The sequence below is a fragment of the Podarcis cretensis genome (assembly GCF_951804945.1).
Source record: "Podarcis cretensis genome assembly, chromosome: 12".
NCBI classification, from domain to species: domain Eukaryota; kingdom Metazoa; phylum Chordata; class Lepidosauria; order Squamata; family Lacertidae; genus Podarcis; species Podarcis cretensis.
Genome location: NC_137181.1, coordinates 43,605,736 through 43,628,772, shown reverse-complemented (window position 1 = coordinate 43,628,772; position 23,037 = coordinate 43,605,736). Strand labels below are relative to the sequence as shown.

Sequence of the window (23,037 nt, the reverse complement as noted above, 5' to 3'; positions counted from 1 at the left end):
TTATCTACTTTCACTGGTATGCTTTTGAACTGCTAGGTTGGCAGAAGCTGGGACAGAGCAACGGGAGTTCACCCCGTGGCACGGATTTGAACCGCCAACCTTCCAATCGGCAAGCCCAAGGGGCTCAGTGGTTTAGACCACAGCGCCACCTGCTCCCTATCTAAGATAATATTGCTGGTTGAGCTTAAAGATAATCATGGTCAATCACAGGGCGAGAGGACGGGGTGCTGGGCTTTACAGGTCTTCATCAGTGCCTTCAACAGAGTCTGCATGGTAACAGAAGCCAGTGGACTGAAGACAGGCGTTATGAGCTTCTGAACTCTCTCCTTCAGAAGGCAGGCCACAGCAGACTGTGCAAATGTGAAAGTCTCCAAAGAGTCATCAGGTGCAGAGATACATAAAAGCCTATTTCCCCACTTTATTGAAAACGTGACAAATCATTGTTGTAACCTGGATATTCAGGCTTTAGTGAAAGTGAGCCTAGCACAGGAAAAGGTGAGACCATGTTTGCATGCTCACTAGTGCGGAGTGTACCAAGGATTGTCTCTAAGTGGAATGTGAACGTTCTTGCACTGAAATGCTTGTTTAAAAAGAAAATAGTTAATGTACTAATTACACATACTTGAATTGAGAGTCTAAATCTGAGATAGATCCTGTAAACAAAGTTGGCTCAATACGTTATAGAGCTTGTAACTCAGTAGCACTTAATCTCTGATGTAAGGGAGAAAATGAAAAGACTGTTTGCAGCAGAGTAATAAGATTAATAAAAATATACAGAAAGGGAGTTCTCCTTGTTTGTGTTTTAGTCACACCTAGGCAACACAATCAAGTAACATATGTGGAAGTGCAAACTTGGAATACTGTGGATTTAACAATGTATCACAATTATATGAACACCTATATTCAATATTCCATAGCTTTCTTAACAGATTGCAATGCAGTTGGGAATAAGAATGTAACTTTTCAATGAACAGCAAAATCAGTGTTAGAGACAGCATGCATTCATGCATTCATACATACATTCATGTTATTGTCACATGAAACCAACCAATACAGTGGAACCTCAGTTTTCGAGCATCTCAGAAGCCAAATGATTCGGAACCCAAACACAGAAAATCTGGAAGTGAATGCTTCTGTTTTTGAACGTACCTCGGAAGTCGAATGGCTTCTGAGGCACGTTTCTCCACTTTCTCCATTGAAATTGCTGACCACCCATTGCACCTCGGTTGTCAAACGTTTTCGAAGTCGAACGGTCTTCCGGAACGGATTACGTTCGACAACCGAGGTTCCACTGTATTTGGTATGAAACATACAATGGCTTAGGGACGCGGGTGGTGCTGTGGTCTAAACCACAGAGCCTAGGGCTTGCTGATCAGAAGGTCAGCAGTTCGAATCCCTGCGACGGGGTGAGCTCCCGTTGTTCGGTTCCAGCTCCTGCCCACCTAGCAGTTCAAAAGCTCGTCAAGTGCAAGTAGATAAATAAGTACCACTCCGGCGGAAGGTAAACGGCATTTCTGTGCGCTGCTGTGGTTTGCCAGAAGCGGCTTAGTCATGCTGGCCACATGACCCAGAAGCTGTACGCCGGCTCCCTTGGCCTATAGAGCGAGATGAGAGCGCAACCCCAGAGTCATCCGCGACTGGACCTAATCGTCAGGGGTACCTTTACCTTTACCTTTACCTTTACCTATACAATGGCTTGGATCTTAAGTTGCTCTTTTACTCACACAAAGAGGGTCAACATCTGCCCAGCTTCCCCCTCAGCAACACATTATTTACCAAGGGTCACCTAACTGTTAGGGAACAGGTTTTTCAGGGAAGAGGGAGGTAGCTTACTTCAAAGCTACACATTTTCCTAATAAGTTCCCTTCATGATGTCAGCAGCGTATTGGGGTAATAATTTTAGGATGAAGTCTTGATGACTAGAGAAAGTATGTGCGTATACACCCACCCCCACACCCAGAGAGATTGGCATCCATCTGTCTTGGGAGACAATGGAGTACACCTCCAGGCGTGAAGTCAAACCACTGTGCTAGCTGCAGTGAAGTGACCTTCTCAGGGCATAAGCCTGGGCAGCGTCAACGGAGGTCCTGGGGGGCCCAGGTGATAATATCACCCTCTCGGCCTCAGTGGCATGGTCCAAAGGAAAGCAGAGCAGAAGAAAGCAGTGTTGGCACCAGCTTGGCTGCCGGAGTTTCTGGAAGGAGGCATACAAGATACCATCCAACCATTTTAGGGATTCCACTCTGGATTGCTGTAGGGCTTACTCCTTAGCCTTTTCTTCTCCCAAAGATGCCCCACAAGGCAGCGGATACCATTCTCGATACCACCTACCAATATTTTATGCCACCAGAAAATGCCATAGTCTTTAAGGTACCACAAAACTGTTGTTTTTTGCTACAAGAGGCTAGGGTGATATAAAAATTTAATTAATAAATAAACATGGCTGCCCCTCTGGAAATCTTTATCTTATCAAAGTCAATGGTTAAGCTCCCACTGATTAGTATAATTGGGATTTATACTCAATATGGTATGCTAAACATAATATTCACACACCAGGATAAAAATTAAATATTTAGGAAAAATCTTATATGCACAATAAATACCACCAAGCAAAGCATTTAAGATTTTCATACCTAAAAATGTACAATTACTTTTAGTTATTCTTTCACAGATTCTATTTTCAGTTATGCTTAAGTACTTAACCTGGCAATATTTATTGCACATTAAACAACAGAATACAATCTTACTTTGTCTGGGTAACCTTGAAAAAAACACACCACAAATGTTAAGCCAAAAAGTCAATGAATTGTAACAGGGTCTTGAATATGTAATTTCAATAGAAGCATGATTGTTCTTTTGCTTTCTGTTAAACATGGCACAACTCTCAAAAGTGTGTTACTGGCTTTTCTTCTGACAAATCAATTGAATTATCCAATGCACACACAATTTATTTGGCTACATCTCATATTAAAAGCATTATAGTACAGAGCTATTTCTATTCTTCATACGCTAACACCACAGTGAATCATGTTCCCAAGTTCTTTAAGTGTCAAAAGTTTCAATGAGAAATACTTGAAATAGTTTTAAGGTCTCAAATCACTGATTGTCCTTTATGCTGATCTGCATACCCAAGGTAACAGCTACAACGTCTGGAAGTACAGGAACTACCCCCAGTTATATGACCTACTTCCCCTGAGTGAATGCTTTCAGCCTCTCTATTTTTCTCCTGTTCACAGGACTTAGGTTATTTTGCAATTTTCACAACATCACACCTCTTTCCCCTGCAATTCCAAAACATATGGGGAGTTGCTCTGCACGTTGGCAGTTTAGCTGAATGCAGAGGTGAGAGTCTTATGCCATTTTCTCGTTCCCTCAAAAGCCATGCACTATTATAAATCAAATTTAACTTGTATAAAGCTCAGTGTTAACTACAGGCAACAAAGAAAAATACAGACTTTATTATTTTAGATCTCTGCCAGTTAGTATCATTTTATACAGGTCTGTCTATGTATATGGCTCCTTACAGAATTCAAAGAGGCAAAATATAAGCAAGTTCCTGCTCTTAAAGGACTTCCAGCTTGCTTTCTGCAAAGGGAGATACATTCCCGGCAGCCACTGGAATCTCCTCCACCTTCAATCTGAAGATTATCAATGCCTGTGAAGGAGGATCTTTCATGGTCTGACATGCACGGGTGCAATGCAGCGTACAACAGCATTCTCAAGACCGCTCCAATTGAATTTCAGATGGCATAATACTGGATAACCCTAATCAGCTTCTTCAAAGGTACCTGACCATTATGTGTTTGCCTCAATGAGAGTTGTAGTATAGAACTGGGTTAGTGATTCCAGGTGGATTGAAGCATCTGACAACTTCAAAAATTATAATGTCACTTCTCTGCAAATATGCCATTGTGTTGTTATACAGACACTTAAAGGAAAGGCAGTGGGGGTGAAGAAACAAGGGTACACCCTAAGCTGTTTAGGAGTTTGCAAGCAAGTGCACATGCCCACAGATTTCCAGGTTTCTGGCAATCAACGTAGCTGGGAACAATATCCTGGCCCTTCAGTGCAAATTAAATGAGAATATTTGTCATTGATGTTTACCACTAGGTTCAGCCCAACAGCATGCCTAATTTCTTTTAATCTATTTTGTGTTGCAGTCATTGTTATGATCCTGTCTTTATCCCTCCCAAAGAAAAGTACGGAATACTTCCTTTCTTCAGTATAGTGCCCAGGTTGCAGCAAACTCTTTTCAGCAAATTATTTCAGCCCAGCATTCTACAATGCATTTTACTGAGCATGCAATAAAGAAGAGAGATAAAAATCACACACCTATGTTCACTGCTCCTATGACAGCTTGGAAAATGATAAAATTCAGGTCACATAAGTGATTAGATTTCGTATTTTGATGAATTTCACTCTCACCTTGTACTTTATCAGAACATAGTTCCCTGGCCTTCTCTCTCATCATTTTTGGAATCAAAACATCCTTTTCTACGTGCCTGAGCTGTGGCTCCTCTGCAAGAGAACAAAAATATTTCTATGTTTAGATGGCAAGTCGCAAGTGAACTGAAAGAACAAGAATGCTGTTTAGAAGGGATGTTAATACATCTGGAGTTCTGAAACAAAACACATGTATGTATAATGACGTCCTACTATCAACATTTAATAATAATTTAATAATAATTTATTATTTATACCCCACCCATCTGGCTGGGTTTCCACTGGAAAATATATCAAGGTAACACTGAAGATGACAATGGGTGGAATTCAACATAGAAAGTCTGCTTGTACAATAGAATTCCCACCCCCACCTTCTCCTGCATGTCTTCCCACATAATTTTCTGTTGTGGAGGACTGAGAGCAAACCCCAAAGTGATTTAGGCAGCATCCGGTGGTATGTGGGGGGAGCAGAAGGGGAAGTCCTGCCATGTGAATGGATCTCATTCCAAGCACAGAACAACTTATTTGACTCCCACCCAATACCTTCATTTGCTGTATTTGCAAACAATATGCCTAAGGAATCTGACATGCCAGGGTCATTCCCATCTTATCCTCTGAAGGGCTAACATGTCCAAGGCTGTTCAATGACCAGGATCTGAATTCCATTCGCCATAGCCCCATTCCACTAATCCAGGCATAGACAAACTTGGCCCTCCAGATGTTTTGGCACTACAACTCCCATCATCCCTAGCTAACAGGACCAGTGATCAGGGATGATGGGAGTTGTAGTCCCAAAACATCTGGAGGGCTGAGTTTGGGGATGCCTGCACCAATCTAACTAGTTGACCACACCGGCTCATAGCAATATATTCATAATCAGGTTTTAGGAATATGAACCAATCACACAGAAAAAGCAGCATTATAACTTTCATCTTTATAGAAATAAAGAACAGCAGATAACTTCACAATATGAGGCGCAGGAATGATAACCTTTCCCTCACTTTAGCTCAGGGGTTGTGAATCTATGACCCTTCCAGCTGCAGTTGGGACTCCAATTCCCATCAACCTCAAACTATCACATGCATTAGCCTGGGGTAATGGGAATTGTAGTCCACAAACATATTGAGAACCACTGGTTCCCCATCCCTGCTGTAGCTAATATGACACATGCAAAGCATTGTTTTTAAAGCATTTTCAGTTTGTGCACAAACACTGATTGACAGATTGGTGAGACATATAACGCACTGCACTAATCCAATTTGGAGGTTGCCAAGCCATGGGTGACAGTGGCTGGGCTATCTCTACCTCGGTGGGGTTGCAGCTGGTGTACTTTAACCTGGTAAAAGGTGCAGCATGCCATGAAGTCTCCAATGGCAGAGTTTTTTTTTTTTTAATGCAAATTTATTAAGGTTTTTTTAAATACAAATACGTAAATATTAAACAACATTACTTATATCGTAACATACTTTTGTTACATCTTTGGACTCCCTCACATCTCCCGCTCCCACTTACATCATTACATAAAAGAAATTTTTCAAGCAAATTACCCTCTTGTTTACAATCTTATCTCCACTCGTTTAAATAATATCTAGCAATTCTCCAAAAAATTTGTATTTTCCTTAATCTCACTTAGCGTCAAAATCAGATCTAATTCAATGGTAGGCAATTATTTATGATCTAGCATCCTTCTTAGCATTCAACCAAATTACAATATTTTTGTAAATAGATCTTAAATTTCCTCCAGTCCTCCTCGACCCTCTCTTCTCCCAGGTCACGGATTCTACCAGTCATCTCGGCCAGTTGCATATAGTCCATCAGCTGCATCTGAGTCTCCAATGGCAGAGTTGGCGCAATCAGCATTTAAGACTGCAGGCCTGATCCTTAAGACCAGTGGTGTTCCAGATGTTGTTGGACTCCGGTGCCCATCAGTGCCAGCCAGCATGGCCAATGGCCAGGAATGATGTGGATGTGCAGTCCTGCAACATGTGGTGGGCCACAGGTTAGCAACCCCTACTTTAAAGGGATTACAATCCCATTCAGAACAGGTTGAACACCAGCTTCCAAAACATATGAACTACCCATCAATACTGTCTTTTCAGGACTCAGCTTCAGCTTAGCAACCTTCACCCAGTCCAGTAATCATTCCAAACATCAATTTAGCACCTGTGCCTTGTTCCACACGAAAGTAACAGTTGGAAGATGGTGGTCCCTGTTTGAGAGGCAGGGTAGAAAGGGTCTCCCAGGGCCGATATACTTAATTTAGATCTAATTACAGCTAAAAAGATCATCAAACAAAGATTGGAGGAGGTAGATTTGCAACAAAATCTTACTACAGGTGGAGGTACATGTTCCCCGATAAATCAGGGCATTACATCTATGTCCCAGATACCTCGATATCTGTCTACTTTATCGGCTGCGTCGCATAGATTCACATTTGTTAGAGCCAGATTTAATGTGTTCCCCTCAAATGTGCTGAGCAATAGATTTTCTAACGGTAAAACCTCTGTTTTATGCGCATGTGACAACAAATCAATAGAATCCCTCTATCATATCTTGTTTAATTGCCCATTATACATTGTTCCCCGATCAAGGATCCTGAGTTCAATCATTCTGGAAATTGCTGCTAAACCACCTGAATTACATCTAGCTTATCTACTCCAGGACATTGACTCTTATAGAACATTACAGGTTGCTAGATTCCTGATTTCAGTTCTTTCATATAAAAGACTTCATGGAATCCTGCATGACTATTAAAAATCCAGTAAACTCTATGCACCATCTTGATCTTCAAGGCCATAACACGGTACATCTAGAGATTGTAAATAATGTGAAGGAGATTATGCGTTGAAACATTTTAGTTGATATTTTAGATTGTAAAATGCTATTTTATCTATTGTTTTGTTTTACCTTGTGGGCTTATAGCCGAATAAAGTATTATCAATCTATTCTAGGTCTCCCAGGGTGGGAGGCTGGGAGGGTCTACCTTTCTGTGTATGGATAAAGGATATGATATAATTGTCATGAAAGGCCTTTAATTCTTTTTTGTTTCCTCTTTTCTTTATCTAGTTTGACTTTTATTGTATTTTATGTTGAAAACTTTCAATAAAAAATTAACTAAAGAAGAAGAAAGGGTTTAGCAGTTGTACCTGGGGGGGGGGGTAGGGTTGCATATTATGGGACATTAGCTCTTCTCCTTGACAAAGAAAAACCTGCGAACAGCATTCTGATAAAACAGGCCAGAAGTTAATGGGAGGCAGAGATTGCTACATATGAGTGGCTTATTAGAACCCTGAAACTCTCATTTTATTAACCACTATGCAGCTTGGTACAATCCTATGCACAGTTTCCTGGGAGTAAGCCCCACTGAATTCAGAGAAATTTCCCAGCAACTGAAACATACGCAGGATTGGTTCCTTTACTAGTTCCTTTAGCTGCTTTTATGTAGGTTCGTTTCTAAAAATAGCCCAGAAAATTGTATACATTTGTGTTTTCCATAAGTTTCAAATGTTGAGATTGTACTACCTTAGATTCGCATCAATTCAAATTAAGAGAGAGAGTAAAGATGACAACACCAGGGAAAAAATTTCAAAGCTTTAACTTCTCACTATTCTATCATCACCTTGAAGTCAATTTTCACCTTTTTCACTGGCTGAATCTGTTATCTTACATTTTGCTTTGGGGCTCATGTGTTCTTGCAATATAGCAGTACTGGATTATGAGAATACTGACAAGCATGTTTGCTAAAAAGAAAAAAAAAGTCACAATGCTTATATTCTTGTAGGTTGGGGATCAGATTCTGAACCAATTCTGTAACATTTTGGGGAAACATAAAAGTAAAAACATGAACAGAAGGAAAGCGCAACTATATATGTTGACTAATTCAGATACAAAACAATATAATTAGTAGAGAAGGGGGAGAGTTGTTTCTGCAAGTAGTTTCATCTGACCTGTTTTATCTACAGTCATCTTAGAATAGCCAGCTTAACTGCTGAGAGATGGCAGATCAGAAAGCCCCCTGGGAATTATAGGAGCTTCAGAGAAAATATTGTTGCACAGAAAGTACATTTTACAGCAATGCATTCTCTTCTTGCCTTTTGCCAAGTTTTTTTTTTTTAAAAAAAAAACAACAATACACACACCAAACAAATCCACTATGAGCCATGCATGTAGAAGGCCAAGTTTAACCACCTTAATTACACAGCATCCTATCATATGCCCTAGAGTGGCACACTGAACTTAACCTCTGACTTCTTTCCGAACTGATCAATTGGAGTGTGAACTGGAAATGCATGTCCAGATTTGTCATAGGTGGGTAAAAGCTTAAGAAGCAAAGATAGCTTTCCCCATCAAATTCTAATGCTAATCAATACAGCAAGCCTGGGGTGTGTGGGGAAAGGGAACTTTATCTAGAACAGTTACCCTCCTTCCACATCAAGCCAATTTTTCTATGTGGTTGAACCTTCAATCAGTAAATACAGCAATTAAATGCAAGTTACATCCGCAACAAAATGTTGCAGTGTGGAATACTGTTGTTCGATATGCCAGCCTTCCCATTTTATTTTATTTGCTGTTTTAATTGGGTTTTATAAACAAGAATGATGTTATACAAATAAGTATACCAAGTTTTTTGCATGTCATTTGTATATCACAAAAATAGCACAATAAATGTGGGAAAATATCCACAATATATGCTTCATTATCAGTGGTCAACGGTATGAGCTCTTGGTTTATGATTTGGTTTAAACGATTAGGAGGAAGACGAAGAAGAAAGAAAGAAAAAGGGGGGGAGAGGTGAAGGAGGGAGTGGCGGGTGGGGTGGGGTGGTTATGCTTCTATTATTCTACTTAGCGTGTGTGAAGGGTTGTGTCAGTGTTAGTTGTATGGGTTCTCTTACTATTCACTTGTTGTATTTCCTTGGTGGTGAAAGAGGTGGGGTGTGGCTTAGGGTGTGGTTGGTTGTCTTTGGTTGGCTGTAGTGAGAATTGTTTTTGTGTGTGAGCGGGGTATGAGTGTGTATTTTTGAATCAGGTTAGACAGATTGATTTGTATGCTGTCGGGGGATTCTTGTTGTTGTCTTGTTGGGCTGTATATATGATAAAGGGGAACCAAATTGGGGTGAAGGTGTCTCCCCGTGTCAATTTCAGTTTGTTTGGTTAGTTTTTCTAATAAGGCTGTTCCCCACGCTATTTGATACCATTGGTCCATGCTTACTCCTGACAGGTCTCTCCAGTGTCTGGCTATGAAGCTTCCCTTTTGCGTAGGGGTCAGCAAACTTTTTCAGCAGGGGGCCAGTCCACTGTCCCTCAGACCTTGTGGGGGACTGGACTATATTTTTTTGGGGGGGGAATGAACAAATTCCTATGCCCCACAAATAACACAGAGATGCATTTTAAATAAAAGGGCACATTCTACTCATGTAAAAACACGCTGATTCCCAGACCGTCCGCAGGCCAGATTTAGAAGGCGATTGGGCCAGATCCGGCCCCCGGGCCTTAGTTTGCCTACCCATGTTCTAGCTAGCGGATGCCCTTCCATTCCCTGTCCCCACTCCTCGTTTTCCAGCCTTGCGCAAGCTACAATTCCTGCTGCAGCCTTCTATAGAAAGCCATTTCAAAACACTCTTCAAAGGCTGCCAAACCAAGGGCACATTATATTACCCCTTCCAAATCAAGACACTATCTAGATATGGATTAAGGCAGGGGTGAGAGAATCTGTGGCTTTCCAAGTGTTGTTGGGACTCCCAGCTCCTATCAGGTCCTGCCAGGGATGATGCAAGTGGCCAGGGATGATGTGAGTTGGAAACCAGCAAGGCTGGGAGGGCCACAAATTAGCCACTCTTGAGATAAGGAGACGAGGCCCTGATAATCAAGGAAAGGATGCAGGGACACGCCAGGCAAAGCTGGGAAAAGGTCCTCTTGGATGCAAACAGCACCTCCTGAGATTCCTAGAACAAATTCCAGCAGCAGAAGAGGAAATGACACATTGAGCCCTGAGAGCTCCCTACCAGGACCTGTTTCCTAAGTATGTATGCCAAGGACTGCAGCATTAGTGAAAGTCATAAGACCAAGCAAATTACAGGGAATTTCAGACTTGAGTGTTTTGGCTAGCAAAGTACAAGTTCGTCAACTTTCTTAAACACAAAGCGTCTTTCTCTCTGTATGATAAGTACACCACCATCACCACTTTCATTGTAACCTCAAGCAGAGATAGATATACATGACAGCAAAGGTAAAGTGGCAATGGCAGTCACTTAAGGAGTTTAACATTGCCAAAGCCAAGCACAACATTTTCAGCACATATTGCTGCTGGAAAGAACGGTCCCAGGAGGAAGATCTCCAGCAACCATGTATCAGTCATACACTTATTAGCACATCACCAACCACAGGTGAGAATGTGCCTTGACAGAACCGGGCATGTAGAACTCCTCAAAAAATAAAAAAGTGTTTTTCTAGCAAAGGTGAAAACATGAGAGAGAAGGTTTGCACCCCCCAGTATGACACTGTTGTAGTAGGGGGAAAACAAAACAAATAAACATGAGAGCTAAGCGATGAACATAAAACATGTAGCTGGATTCTGGATGAGAAGAATAGAAAGGAGTGCTGCAGCCAGTGCTGCTGAACCTGGTCTATGCTTTTTTATTATTATTTATTATATTGGTATACTGACTTATGGGACGTGGGTGGCGCTGTGGGTTAAACCACAGAGCCTAGGGCTTGCTGATCAGAAGGTCGGCGGTTTGAATCCCTGCGACGGGGTGAGCTCCCATTGCTCGGTGCCTGCTCCTGCCAACCTAGCAGTTCAAAAGCACGTCAAAGTGCAAGTAAATAAATGGGTACCCGCTCCGGCAGGAAGGGAAATGGTGTTTCCGTGCGCTGCTCTGGTTCGCCAGAAGTGGCTTAGTCATGCAGGCCACATGACCCGGAAGCTGTACGCCGGCTCCCTCGGCCAATGAAGAAAGATGAGTGCCGCAACCCCAGAGTTGTCCGTGACTGGACCTAACGGTCAGGGGTCCCTTTATCTTTACTGACTTATACCTGTAGATCTCACGGTGGTTCTCAACTAGGGTGCTGGTGTAAGAAGCCAGAAGCAGGCCTTGGGCTTACATACTACAGTATATTGACACCCCTCTTGTAGTCATTTCCCCACCCCATGTTAAACATGGTTAAAACCTGGGCACTAATCTTAGCTACGGTTAATGCTAGCCTGGGTTTGCTATTAGCCAGTGTTTTGAAATCAGTTTCAAATACTGTAGTATTAACCATATTTAAGTTTGGTGTCAACTGCCTTGATTGTTTTGAAGCCATCAAATCCTCCTTTAGACAAGAGTGGGTACAATACATTTTGATCTGGATTCTCTAAGTTAGAAACAAGATGATTCCTCATATCAGCAAAAACAATCCGAGATAGAATTGAAATACAAAGGGAGTAAAATAACACAGAAAAGTTGGCAAATGTGAGGCATAGTGTATAGGAATGTAAGAGCTGCTAATAAAATATTTTGGAGATTCAAGAGTGAAGAAAAACCTGATGATCAATTGTGAGGTCTGCTACATCCAGCCCTTCTCCTGGAATATATTACTTCCATAGAAGACAAACCCAACAGGAGTTAGTTTGTCAGTCCCTTAGATTTAGGCTAATCATCGCAATTTTTAACAGGCCAATTTGAGAGTAAAGCTAGAGGCAACTTTTTTCTGTGAATGTAATTAATGTGTCATTTTTTTAAAAAAGTAACTAGAAGCTGGGGTGAGGTACAGTAGGCAAGACCTCTGAATGAGGAGAGTTTACCTTCCACCCAAATCCAAACACATGGTCAAGATTAAAATTGCCTTCCTGAATCTATTTACATGGGAACAAATGGCTCAACTGGTTTACATAGCAAAACCATTAAGTTATGAAACTATAGGAAAGGTTAAGATTATGGTGTTATGCAAGTTAAAGATTATCGACACCAGTTGCAAATGGTTGAGAAAATGTAAAGAAACAATACAAAAACCAGCCCTACCCTGAAAACTTGTTACAGGATCACTTATAAATGCCATAAACAAAAAAGACCTACAGCCAAAATACAGACAAACTGGCCCTACTGAAATACAACTTCCTATGTTCCCAGGTGTGTTTGCCTACATGCCATCTTTGTACAAACTATAACTAGCAGTAGTGGCATCATAGAAGCAAGAATCGTAAGCAAAGGCCACTGCTAAAGTGCAAATAAAATGTGCCCATGAATCCTAAGAAATAATTTGAAAAACAACAACAGCAAAGAGGATCAAGCTAGTCCTGAAGTATAGTGACAAGTTCACTGTTCCCTTTTAGCACCAACACAATCTAGTACACTTGAGAACTGGTATAGCGTAGCTGGGCTATACCAATCAGGAAGTATTACCTTTGCCATGAATTCCCTAGGTAAGCCCCTTTCTCTAGCCTCAGTCCCACTATCTGCATTACAAAAGATAATACTACTAAGTGTACCTTATTAAGTATTATATTTATTTTAATGCTAGACTACAATTACATTCCCAAGGTGGTTTTGAAAAAGATTAAGTCAGTTAAAATATAAATACCAGGGTGTGTGAGAGAGACCAAAATCCATAAAATAGATAGCAGTATTAAAATAGTATCTAAAAAGCTTGGGAAAACAAAAATTCTGTGTCCGTCATCAGAAGGCGAACAAGGTAGGAGACAGAAAAAACTTTCTGGGGAGCGTAATCTACAACCACTACCAAGAAGGTCCTTACCAATAAAGCATGTTGAATTTTTCAACTTTCAAATTCCAAAAAATGAGGAGGGCTTACAAGTTGTATCATGACTTGGGAATTCAAAATATGTTTTGGTTAAATTAATATAATTTAGCTTTTTTGCTTGGTAAGTAAAATGTGTGTAAAACTGCAAAGAAATCATTAAAAATTCTTGCAGTGATATTATACTGTATATTAATATTAATATTAAACATTACCTTACATTTTCAGAAGGTAAAACTAAAGTTCTTTGGTTTTCCAAAAGCCGTTTATGTGCTTCTTCACCAAATGTAGATTTACCAAGCTAAATACTGTTTGGTCACAAAAAAATAATAATAGCAGATTTGAATCCCCCCCCTCAAAAAAACCCCATATTTTTGAGACCCTTCACTGAAGAACTTTGCAAAAATTAAGTTTTGCCCCCTGAAATGACACGCTTCACTACCAGGCTATTTTGTAGAGGTAGTGTTGAGTGCTCTTCATTCATCTAAATTTAAAAGTGAAACAACTTTCTGAGGCATTCATTATAGAACTGTAGAGTTGGAAGGGATCCCGGGGGGGGGCATCTAGTCCAAACCCCCTGCAATGCAAGAATCTCAACAATCATCTTCTAAGTCAGACAACTACACCCATTTCATTAACGAAGGGAACTAAGAGCACGTGAGGGCTGGGAGCCCTTGAATCGGCGGTAAACCCGTGAACAAGGGTTCACACGTGAACCGAGGAGCAAGTTCACGGGTCTGGACTGGCAGCTCCTCAGCCTAACCCCCTTGCACTCTCATGTCCCGGGCACGTCAAGAGGAGGGGGTAGCAACCGCCCCTACCTGCTGCACCAGGGGCAGACTCCATGTACCAGCTTCCCTGCTTTAGGGGCGGGGAGGGAAGCGCCTCAGTAGCTACAGAAGTCGCGGCGGCAGCAACAACATGGTCATAGTCCCTCAACCTTGGGTTTTTTTCTAAGCCACACACTCTCTCGGCGCATGCGCCGGCTGCGGAATTCGAAGCTCCAGCGCGCGACCCGTCTGCCTAACGGCACTACGGCGCACGCGTCGAAGAGAGGGAGGGCGAGAGCAGGAAGCGGAAGAGAAGGAGGAGAACGAACGGCGTGGGAGGGCGCGTGCGCGTGCGCGTGGAAGGCTAGCGAAGGAAAAGGCGGGGTTCTACCTATTGGGGCGGGGCGAATGCCGGCTTCTTAATGGGAGGAGCTTCGGAGGATAAAGCGATAGTGACGTCACCATGACCAGATTCTCGCTTGGAGAGCCCCTTATAACCAGTTGGGAAGGTGGCTGTTGGGATTGTTCCCTTGTGAGGCAAGGAAGGCAAAATAAACACCCATACTTTTAATACACACACACGTCTTTTAATAAATACATCCATTAATAGAAGGGAGAGCAACTAATAATCAAGGAGATAGACCAATGTGAACGTTGAACAAAGGCAGGCATTATCACCAAACCTATCAGCTCAGCAATTACTAAATATTGACATGCTTTCATAACGTAACAGTTTTCAGAGACCCGAATCTAATATTATAGTTTGGGGGTCAGCCTGGTTGGGTTTTGGTGCTCCCTTAGATTCTTAACAGCCATGTGGTTGTGTTCACAATATCTGAGGATAGCCTCAATTATTTAGGGGGTGATTCAGAAGAACATGCCCCACTCTTGTATTATGACTTCACGTTTTAAGGTACAGTGCTGGGGCTTTGGACCCATGAGATTTCTTTAATCCAGCAGTCTTGCTCTCGGATTGGGGTGGGGTAGGGCGGGTTTACCCCTGCATTGTTCACAAAAACTAGTTAGGTCATTGTGACCCCTGTGTAAAGAGTCCCTTCATTTTCAATTCTGTATTAAGGTACAGGAGTGAAAGAGTGTTAAGGCTGCAATCCTAAAAATATATGGTAAAAGGTAAAGGACCCCTGGATGGTTATGTCCACTCAAAGGTGAATATGGGGTACGGCGCTCATTTTGCTTTTCAAGCAGAGGTAGCAGGCATTTGTCCACAGACAGCTTTCCAGGTCGTGTGGCCAGCATGACTAAACCGCTTCTGGTGCACGGAGGATCGTGACGAATGCCAGAGCGCACAGAAATGCCGTTTACCTTCCTACCACAGTGGTACCTATTCATCTACTTGCACTGGTGTGCTTTCAAACTGCTAGATTGGCAGAAACTGGGACAGAGCAATGGGAGCACACCCTGTCACGCAGATTCAAACTGCTGATCTTGCGATTGGCAAGCGGTCCAAGAGGTTTGGACCACAGCGACACCCGTGTCCCTTAAAAATATATATAAAGTACTTAGTAGGGAGCAAACTCTACTGAACAGAAAGTAACTGTGCATATGATTGTACTGTGAGAATCGTAGTACTGTAGTTCGTTAAATTGTGAAAAGATGGCTGAAGAGAAATCTTTCCCAAATTAGGTCTGCATTGGGCCAGAATGAGTTTCCTAGCACATGCACAAAGGTGCACACACACATGTACAAAAAAAAAAAAGTTTTAGGAGCCACCTGAGATGTCTGAAAAGTGCAGTGCAATGACAAAGAATATATTTTCCATTGCACAAAATGTGGCTGATCATAAATAGCTCCTGCTTGCAGTCATTTCTCTGTTTGTCTACCATTCATATTGTCATTTGATTAGTTAATCATCCATTTTCTAAAGTGTGAATGTGTTTTTACACTTCAAGCAAGACAGTGTTAACTATGAAACTATAGATAGCAATGGAGATTAATTATCTATTTCAGAAGTCTCCACACCTTTTGCTTCTGAGATAAAGGAGAACTTGTAATCTGTTCAAAGGTTCAGTTATCAAAATAATAACAATAATAAAATAAATTCAAACCACTCTGGACAGTTTGTTGAACTGTATTTAAGGGTCGTCGCCCCCAGGCTGTTTTTATGAAACACATTCTGTCCTAATGACGTGTGAAGAGACTTTAAATACGCAGCAAAACTGAACTGTTTAATGGCATTAAAAGGCTGAGAGTCTTTGGGGAAGTAATAGCGTTTTTCTGATATATTGATCACCATTTTATCATTATTTTCCCAACCACTCCTTGCTAGCCCCCCTCATCCATGTGGGCTTATGTGGAGGCAACTGGCTTTGACAGCATGCTCTAAGCAGTGTGGGAAAACTGGGCCTACTCGCTGTGCAAATCCCCCACAATGCCCCTGTGATGGGCTATGAGGGCTCACTGGTTCCTGTGCTGGCACACTTGGCCCCTTGACTCCTGTCTGCACCAACCAGGCAATAACTCATGAGAAGACCACATGTGGACGTTGCCTGGAGGCTCCCCCTGTGAGGGAAGAAGTGTTGGGCCTTCTCCACTGGCTTGCCTGGTGGCTGGGAAGGAAAACAAAGAGGGTATATGAAATGCCTCAGGGAGCTGAAAGAAGCCTAGTGGAGACAGAGGGGAAAGGATGGGTGCCTAAATAAGGAGTCTCTACAGATATTTGAGAAAAGCTCTCCTTGTTTCCCTGTGGGGTGTGTGTGTGTGTGTGTGTGTGTGTGTGTTCTTCAGGCTGTTTCACAAGCCCCACTGAATGTGGTTAGAGTGGGGTGTCAACAGACTTTGCTGCTCTCCGTGGTTGTCTAGGAGGAGCCGTGGGTTCAATCCTGCCAAGGACATGGAGTCAGAGGATCTCTTTGAGGGAAAGCCTTCCTTGAGGCAGCTCTGGGAGGAACTGGCTGTTCCTGGTGTTTGGGACTTATTCCTGAGGAGCCTGGACTGAGAAGAAGGAGAATCGAATGCTCTGAAGGACGCACAACACTTTGTAGAAGATGTCTGCTAAAGGGACTTGGGGCTGGGAAGAATTCAGGCCAGGGCTGAAATCGGAAAATATGAAGCAACATTTGTGGAAGAAAGCCTGATATGCAGAGGAGCTGAGGTGAGTCTCTGCCTATTGAAGTATAGAGCATGCCCTCTTTGATGTGTCCTTTCCATAGGGGCAGTGCTTTGTTTCTAAAAAAAATATAAATGTTTAGGGGTACTCTCATTTCCCTACTCATATTGAAATACTGCCTCTCAATGAGGCCAAACATAGATTCCCAAAATGTATAGGGGTATGTGTACCCCTAGGGGGACGCAGGTGGCACTGTGGGTTAAAGCCTCAGTGCCTAGGACTTGCCGATCGAAAGGTCGGCGGTTCGAATCCCTGCGGCGGGGTGCGCTCCCGCTGCTCGGTCCCAGCGCCTGCCAACCTAGCAGTTCGAAAGCACCTCCGGGTGCAAGTAGATAAATAGGGACCGCTTACCAGCGGGAAGGTAAACGGCGTTTCCGTGTGCGGCTCTGGCTCGCCAGAGCAGCGATGTCACGCTGGCCACGTGACCCGGAAGTGTCTCCGGACAGCGCTGGCCCCTGGCCTCTTAAGCGAGATGGGCGCACAACCCCAGAGTCTGTCAAGACTGGCCCGTACGGGCAGGGGTACCTTTACCTTTACCTTTTTATGTGTACCCCCAGGAAAAAAAGCACTGCAAAGGGGTGTAGTACAGCCTCAGAGAGAACATGCCGGCAGCATTGTGGGAGATTAAAATGGTGACTAGACCCAAACAGTTGGTTATTTTTGGAGACGTGGGACAGAAAAATAAGGATGGAGAGGGGAGGGCTAAAACAGGCATCAGCAATGGAGAAGGTGCAGTTGCTTAATAATGTGGGACAGGGATAGGGAGCCTGCCTTCAGATGCTGTCAGACCCACAACTCCCAAACAGCCCTGTCAATGTGCAGGTATTATGTAAGTGCTCCAGCCACAGGTTCCCCATCCCTGGTGCTGGGCTTAAGTTGTTTATGGATACCTGAGTGTCTCCATTCCCATCATTCAGTACAGACACTGAGGTTTAGCTCTGAGGGGCTTCTAGCAGTTCCTTCATTGCAAGAAGCAAAGTTCCGTTTCTTTTCTTTTTAAGTTTTTATTTATACTTTTCAAGTTTATACATTTCATTAGTTTTACAATCAATTTAACATTTCAAGGTTTGACTTCCTCCTCTTTCTGTGGCTCCTTAAATTTCTTTTTTAATATCTTCTGCATATCCAAATTCATTTAATTTGCTCATTTAATAATCTACTTTAAATATATACTTATGAAACTGCAGGTTATTACAATAATCCTGCCAATGTTTTTATCTGTTTGCAATTTATCTGTAAATATGTAATAAACCATATCCATTCTTTTAGAAAAAGTTTGTTACCTTCATTTCTTAAATTTAGCCATTTCTGCATATTCCATAAGTTTTTGTATCTATTCTTCCTTTGCTGGAACTTCTGCTTCTTTATACTTTTGGGCAAGTAGCATTCTTGCTGCTGTAGTAGCATACATAAATAAATTTCTATACAATTTAGGTAGCTCTGTCCCTATAATTCCCAGAAGCAAAGTGTCAAGGAACCAGGCAGAGGGCCTTTTCAGTAGTGGCGTCTGCCCTGTGAAATGCCCTCCCATCAGATGGCAAAAGTTAAACAATTATACAAATTTTCATAGACACCTGAAGGCAGCCCTGTTTCAGGAAGTTTTTAATGTTTGATGTTTTGTTTTTTCCCTTTATAATTTATTCGAAGCTAGTCTGAGGGGCTGGGGTAACCCACTCAGATGGGTGGGATATAAGATGTTGTGGTTGTTGTTATTCAGGTTTAGCAAACGCGTCTGTACACGTACTATCTGATTTTAGCATTGTATCAAAGGTGGAACCTTTAGCTGAAATTAATTACCAGGAGCCAGGACCAACTTCAGTGGTTCAATATGGGGCACCATTTACTCAGAATTACAGGATTTACTGATTATGGGCTTCTTCTAATGGTGTCTCCTCTAGGAATGATTTTGGAGCATACACAATAAAAGTGTATTATCAAAACTGGATGTTCATGTAAATTTTTAAACACATTTGTGGGCAGGAGTTCCTGAGAATCTAACACCCTATTTGGGATTCTAAGGCTTAGAGGCTGCATCAGCCAGGAAGAAAGTAAATAACTTAATTTGAAAAAAAGCCGTTCAACTTTGATTTAGGCTATAATATTTTTAGGGGGGAAATATCACTTCCATGTCTGCTGAACTTTAATTCTCATACTATGTTTTCTTTAACAAGAAAATATAACCCAAGCAATGAGAGTTGTTTTCTTACTGGTATGGTGGCATGTGTTTGTGAGTTTATAATATGCTCCGAACCAAGGATGAGGAACCTTTGGCTCGTGAGCCACATTTGACTCACCAGCTCCTCCCCTTCTGCTCTGTGAGGCAGTTTTTTTAATATATATATAAAAAAACCTTGCTCACATGACATCATATGTGACATCAGGGTAGGGCAAAAAAGGAATAATCATAACTTAAAGTGAGTTAATGAGCAGGGTAAGTATGCCTTGTTCCAGAAGCACCAAGCTCTGGGCAGTGGTTTCAATGGAAATTGCTTGATTATATTCCTAAGCATGTGAGAACCAGCCGGCTGTCAGGTGCTTGAGAAGCTCTGTACCAGGGGAATATTTGGTCCTCCAGATGTTGAATTACAGTTCCCATCATCCCCAGTAAGGATGGCCAATGACCAGGGATGGTGGGAATTGTAGTTCAGGAACAACTGTTGGGCCAAAGGTTCCCCACACTTGCTCTGGCCAATGGGCTTTGACAGGTGGGTGGGACAAGCCATCTCTCAATCATCTGATGTCATAATAATGTCAGGTGGGCTATTGTGCCAACTTGTCAAAGTTGGCCTATGGAGTGAGAATCTGACCTACTGGTTGCCCACCTTTTTGTAAACTAAAGATTCCAGTTACTATCTTCAGTTGTTGCAGTTTCTCGTTTTTAACGGCATACTGCAATAAGAAAACTGAACTTTCAGTATATGGCACCGTGAAGACCATATGCAGCCTGTTGACACTTAGGAGAACCCTTTATTTTTTGTCAAATTCATAAGAACCCTTAGTCCATGAGATGTAACTTTGAAAGCTGTTTCATACAACCATGTTACAACCTTGCTATTTTCACATCGTCAGAAAAAAATAATAATGTGTGAATCAGGCCTTATCAGGTGATTCCTCTGGCACCCTCAGTGAGGACCTATCTTCCATCATGATTCCCCGATTCAATAAAACTTTCTCCTTAAATTACTGCCCAACCCTGACACACACAGAGTTTCAGACCCCGTTATAAAAAAGAGACGTGCAATGAACAATCCTGCTAATCCTGTTTTATTGCAAGGGAAATGCCCCTTCAGGAAACACCTCACATAGTCTTTTCATTTCTAAGTATGGTTGATCTCTCTCTGCTGACTCAGATTCACAAAGATGGAAAGTCTTTGGTATTTCATAGTCTGATAGTTGCTTCCACGCATAACAGAAAATACCTAAACGGAAGGTTGATTTTATTAGGATGGCATTGTTGTTGTAGTGATGGGCCTGGTCTCTCCCAGATTCTTCTTCATCTTCAAACAATAGTTGGTAGTGAGGCTGGTTTAGAAAAAATGTGGTAGGTTACAGGATTCCTTGGCAGTTTGAAGGCCGTGTTTGATCTTTTTTAGGCAGGCAGAAGATTGTAATTTCTCTCAGGCTGGTGTCCATACTTTCCCTTTCTCTTTTCTGTTCTTAGCCTTAATAAGCCAGCCATAGAGAAGGGAAAGGATACTTTTTCTAACGAGTCTTGCTGAAGGCAATTCGCCTGGTGTATTTTCTTGGCATGACTTGCCTCAAGGCAGTTTGCACATCTGAGGAAATTATGGAGGGGCGTCGCTCCTTTCTCCTTAGGCGTTCAGCTTCCCCGGACACTTTCCTGTAGATGCCATCTACATAGGAGTGCAACATGCCCCAAGCATCTCTGGTCATTCGGAACTTGTTAGACCGGATCCTCCTTGGCAACTTGGAGGCAGTTCTAATTCTTGGTTTCTGCCTTCTGTATCTTTTCACAGACCTTATAGTTCTCTTTCGGACTGTGTGCCTTCTCCTGGCCTTCCCCCTGTACCGTGGTCGTGGTCGTGGCCGTGGTCTCCTACGCATTAGTCTCCGTGAAGCCATTTTGTTTCATACACCGAGACTGCAAGACTGCTTGTCTGCCTGTCTAACTGCCTGCCTGCAAATGCCTGAACCTTCATTGGAGGTAAACTCTTATATAAGGCTGGTTATTCAAATGAGCAGGCACTTCTGTGCCCAGTGATTGGTTGACTGGAACAAAGACCATGTGAACTACCTCATAATACCTGATTGTGACCCATGCTGAAATGAAAGAGATCATGGTTTAGTTTGACTAAAGGACTGTATCTGGGACTTGCCTCATGTTGTTGTATGCTCCAGTTCCCTGACCCATTCTTTGTGATAACAGTAGTATCCCATGACATCAAAGTTAGGCAAAATTCAGTTCTTCAGAAAACCAATATTAAAAAACATTGTGTGAACTAGGTTTCCAATTCCAGTTTGGAGGCAAACTATGGTTTGTGGCAACTTTCCCCAAATGGCTGCTTTCTAGATGGCTTGGACTACAACTCCCATCAGCCCCAGTCAGCACAACTGGGCTAGCTGGAGCTGATGGGAGTTGTAGTCAAAAACAATCTGGAAGGCACTGGGTTAGGGAAGGCTGTTTTATGGCGACTGTGGTTTGCCTAATAGAGATGCCACATCAGACTATAGTTTATCAGATACAGTACCAGCACAAACTGCAGTTATCACAGATTAAGAAGTAAGGAGAAGAAAATGTTAGAACATGGGTGAAGGAAGTGAGTTCACAAGCGTAAGATTGCCAAGCTATATTTTATGCTGATCATTATTTTAATAGTAGTCTATCATGGTCTTGACTCTGGAAGGGAAAGTATTGCCTCAGATGCTAACATCAGTATTACAGCACAGGCTGATTTAAATGATTTGTGGGCCATATTCTTGTTTCTTTTTCTGTTGCCATGACATCTTACCTCACAGTATGGCTCTTGCATCACATTCTTTTCTAGTTACCTAAACACTGTCCTCGCTTAACCTTTTCATAAACCACGATAACAGGCAAAAGGCCATGTTTGTGAATCTTATCTTTGATCAGGTCATAAACATTTATTAAAAAATAAGATGCCAGAGTGGTTTATAGTGCATTCAAACAATAAAACAGTGATGGTTGCATTCAGGGTATATGGATACTGAGGTCTTTGGATACTTGTGGAAAACATTTTAGCTATTTAGGGGTCTATAACAAAATTAAGAGAGGCCCATAGCTGTCAACCGTCCCTTATTTGGCGGGAAACTCCCTTATCCCAGCGCCGTGTCCCTTAAATTTGGTGATGTCCCTTAAATTTCCTGAGTTTCATGCTCGCCTGGCTCGGGAGGGAAGCAGTGGCTCGGGGTCCTCCGCCACGAGAGAGAGAGCGCACACGAGCTGCCGTGTCTCCATCTCTCCCTTTTCCCCCTCAGGGGCGCGTCATGAGAAGACGGGCGGCAGCGGGCGGACAGGCAGCCCCTCTCTTGCGAGACTTCCGCCGCGCTGCCAGGGGAAGCCGGAGGCAGTGGCGGCGGCTGAGGAGGCGGCCTGAGGGAGGAGGAAGAGGAGGGGATGGGGAGGGATGCAGAAGGTCGGTGCTTCAGCGGCCGTCATGGCGCCGCAACCGCCTCATGCCGGGCTCGCGGGTGGCATGGGCGAGAGTCTCTCTCGGGCGGGGAAGGGCCGATGGAACTTCTCATACCAGGACGACGGCAGGCCCGGCGTGCTGCCTTGCATACCCTCCAACTAGTGCAGCATCTTAATGTAGTCATTTCCCCCTCTGCATCCCTTTCATAACTCTGTTTTTATAAATCATTTGTTCATCCATAGTTCAAATTTTTACTACAAGTTTTCTGTCAATCCTGCCAATGTATGTAACTCTTTACAATAGCTTTTCAACTAAATTATAAACTTTCCCCATTCTTTATTAAAGAG

At 42.6% G+C, this 23,037-nt stretch overlaps 2 protein-coding genes across 4 annotated transcripts in view; one reads left to right on the top strand and one right to left on the bottom strand.

Annotated features, from left to right (window-relative positions):
* The window catches only part of CMC1 (C-X9-C motif containing 1), a 44,229-nt gene extending 29,996 nt beyond the window's left edge, over positions 1-14,233 (bottom strand). Inside the window, exons 1-2 of the mRNA XM_079947494.1 lie at positions 14,003-14,233; positions 4,426-4,518 (exon numbers count right to left, since the gene is read on the bottom strand). Coding sequence (XP_079803620.1) covers positions 4,426-4,518; positions 14,003-14,027 — 118 coding nt within the window. The 5' untranslated portion in view covers positions 14,028-14,233. The remainder of the gene's footprint in view (positions 1-4,425; positions 4,519-14,002) is intronic.
* Positions 14,234-16,668: 2,435 nt separating this feature from the next.
* The window catches only part of EOMES (eomesodermin), a 162,876-nt gene continuing 156,507 nt past the window's right edge, over positions 16,669-23,037 (top strand). For 2 of the 3 annotated variants that reach the window (XM_079947290.1, XM_079947292.1), the window contains exon 1: positions 20,304-21,243. The gene's annotated coding sequence lies outside the window, so the exon portion shown is untranslated. Of the gene's footprint in view, positions 17,064-20,303; positions 21,244-23,037 lie in introns of those variants that run through there. The other variant, XM_079947291.1, reaches the window with a different exon arrangement.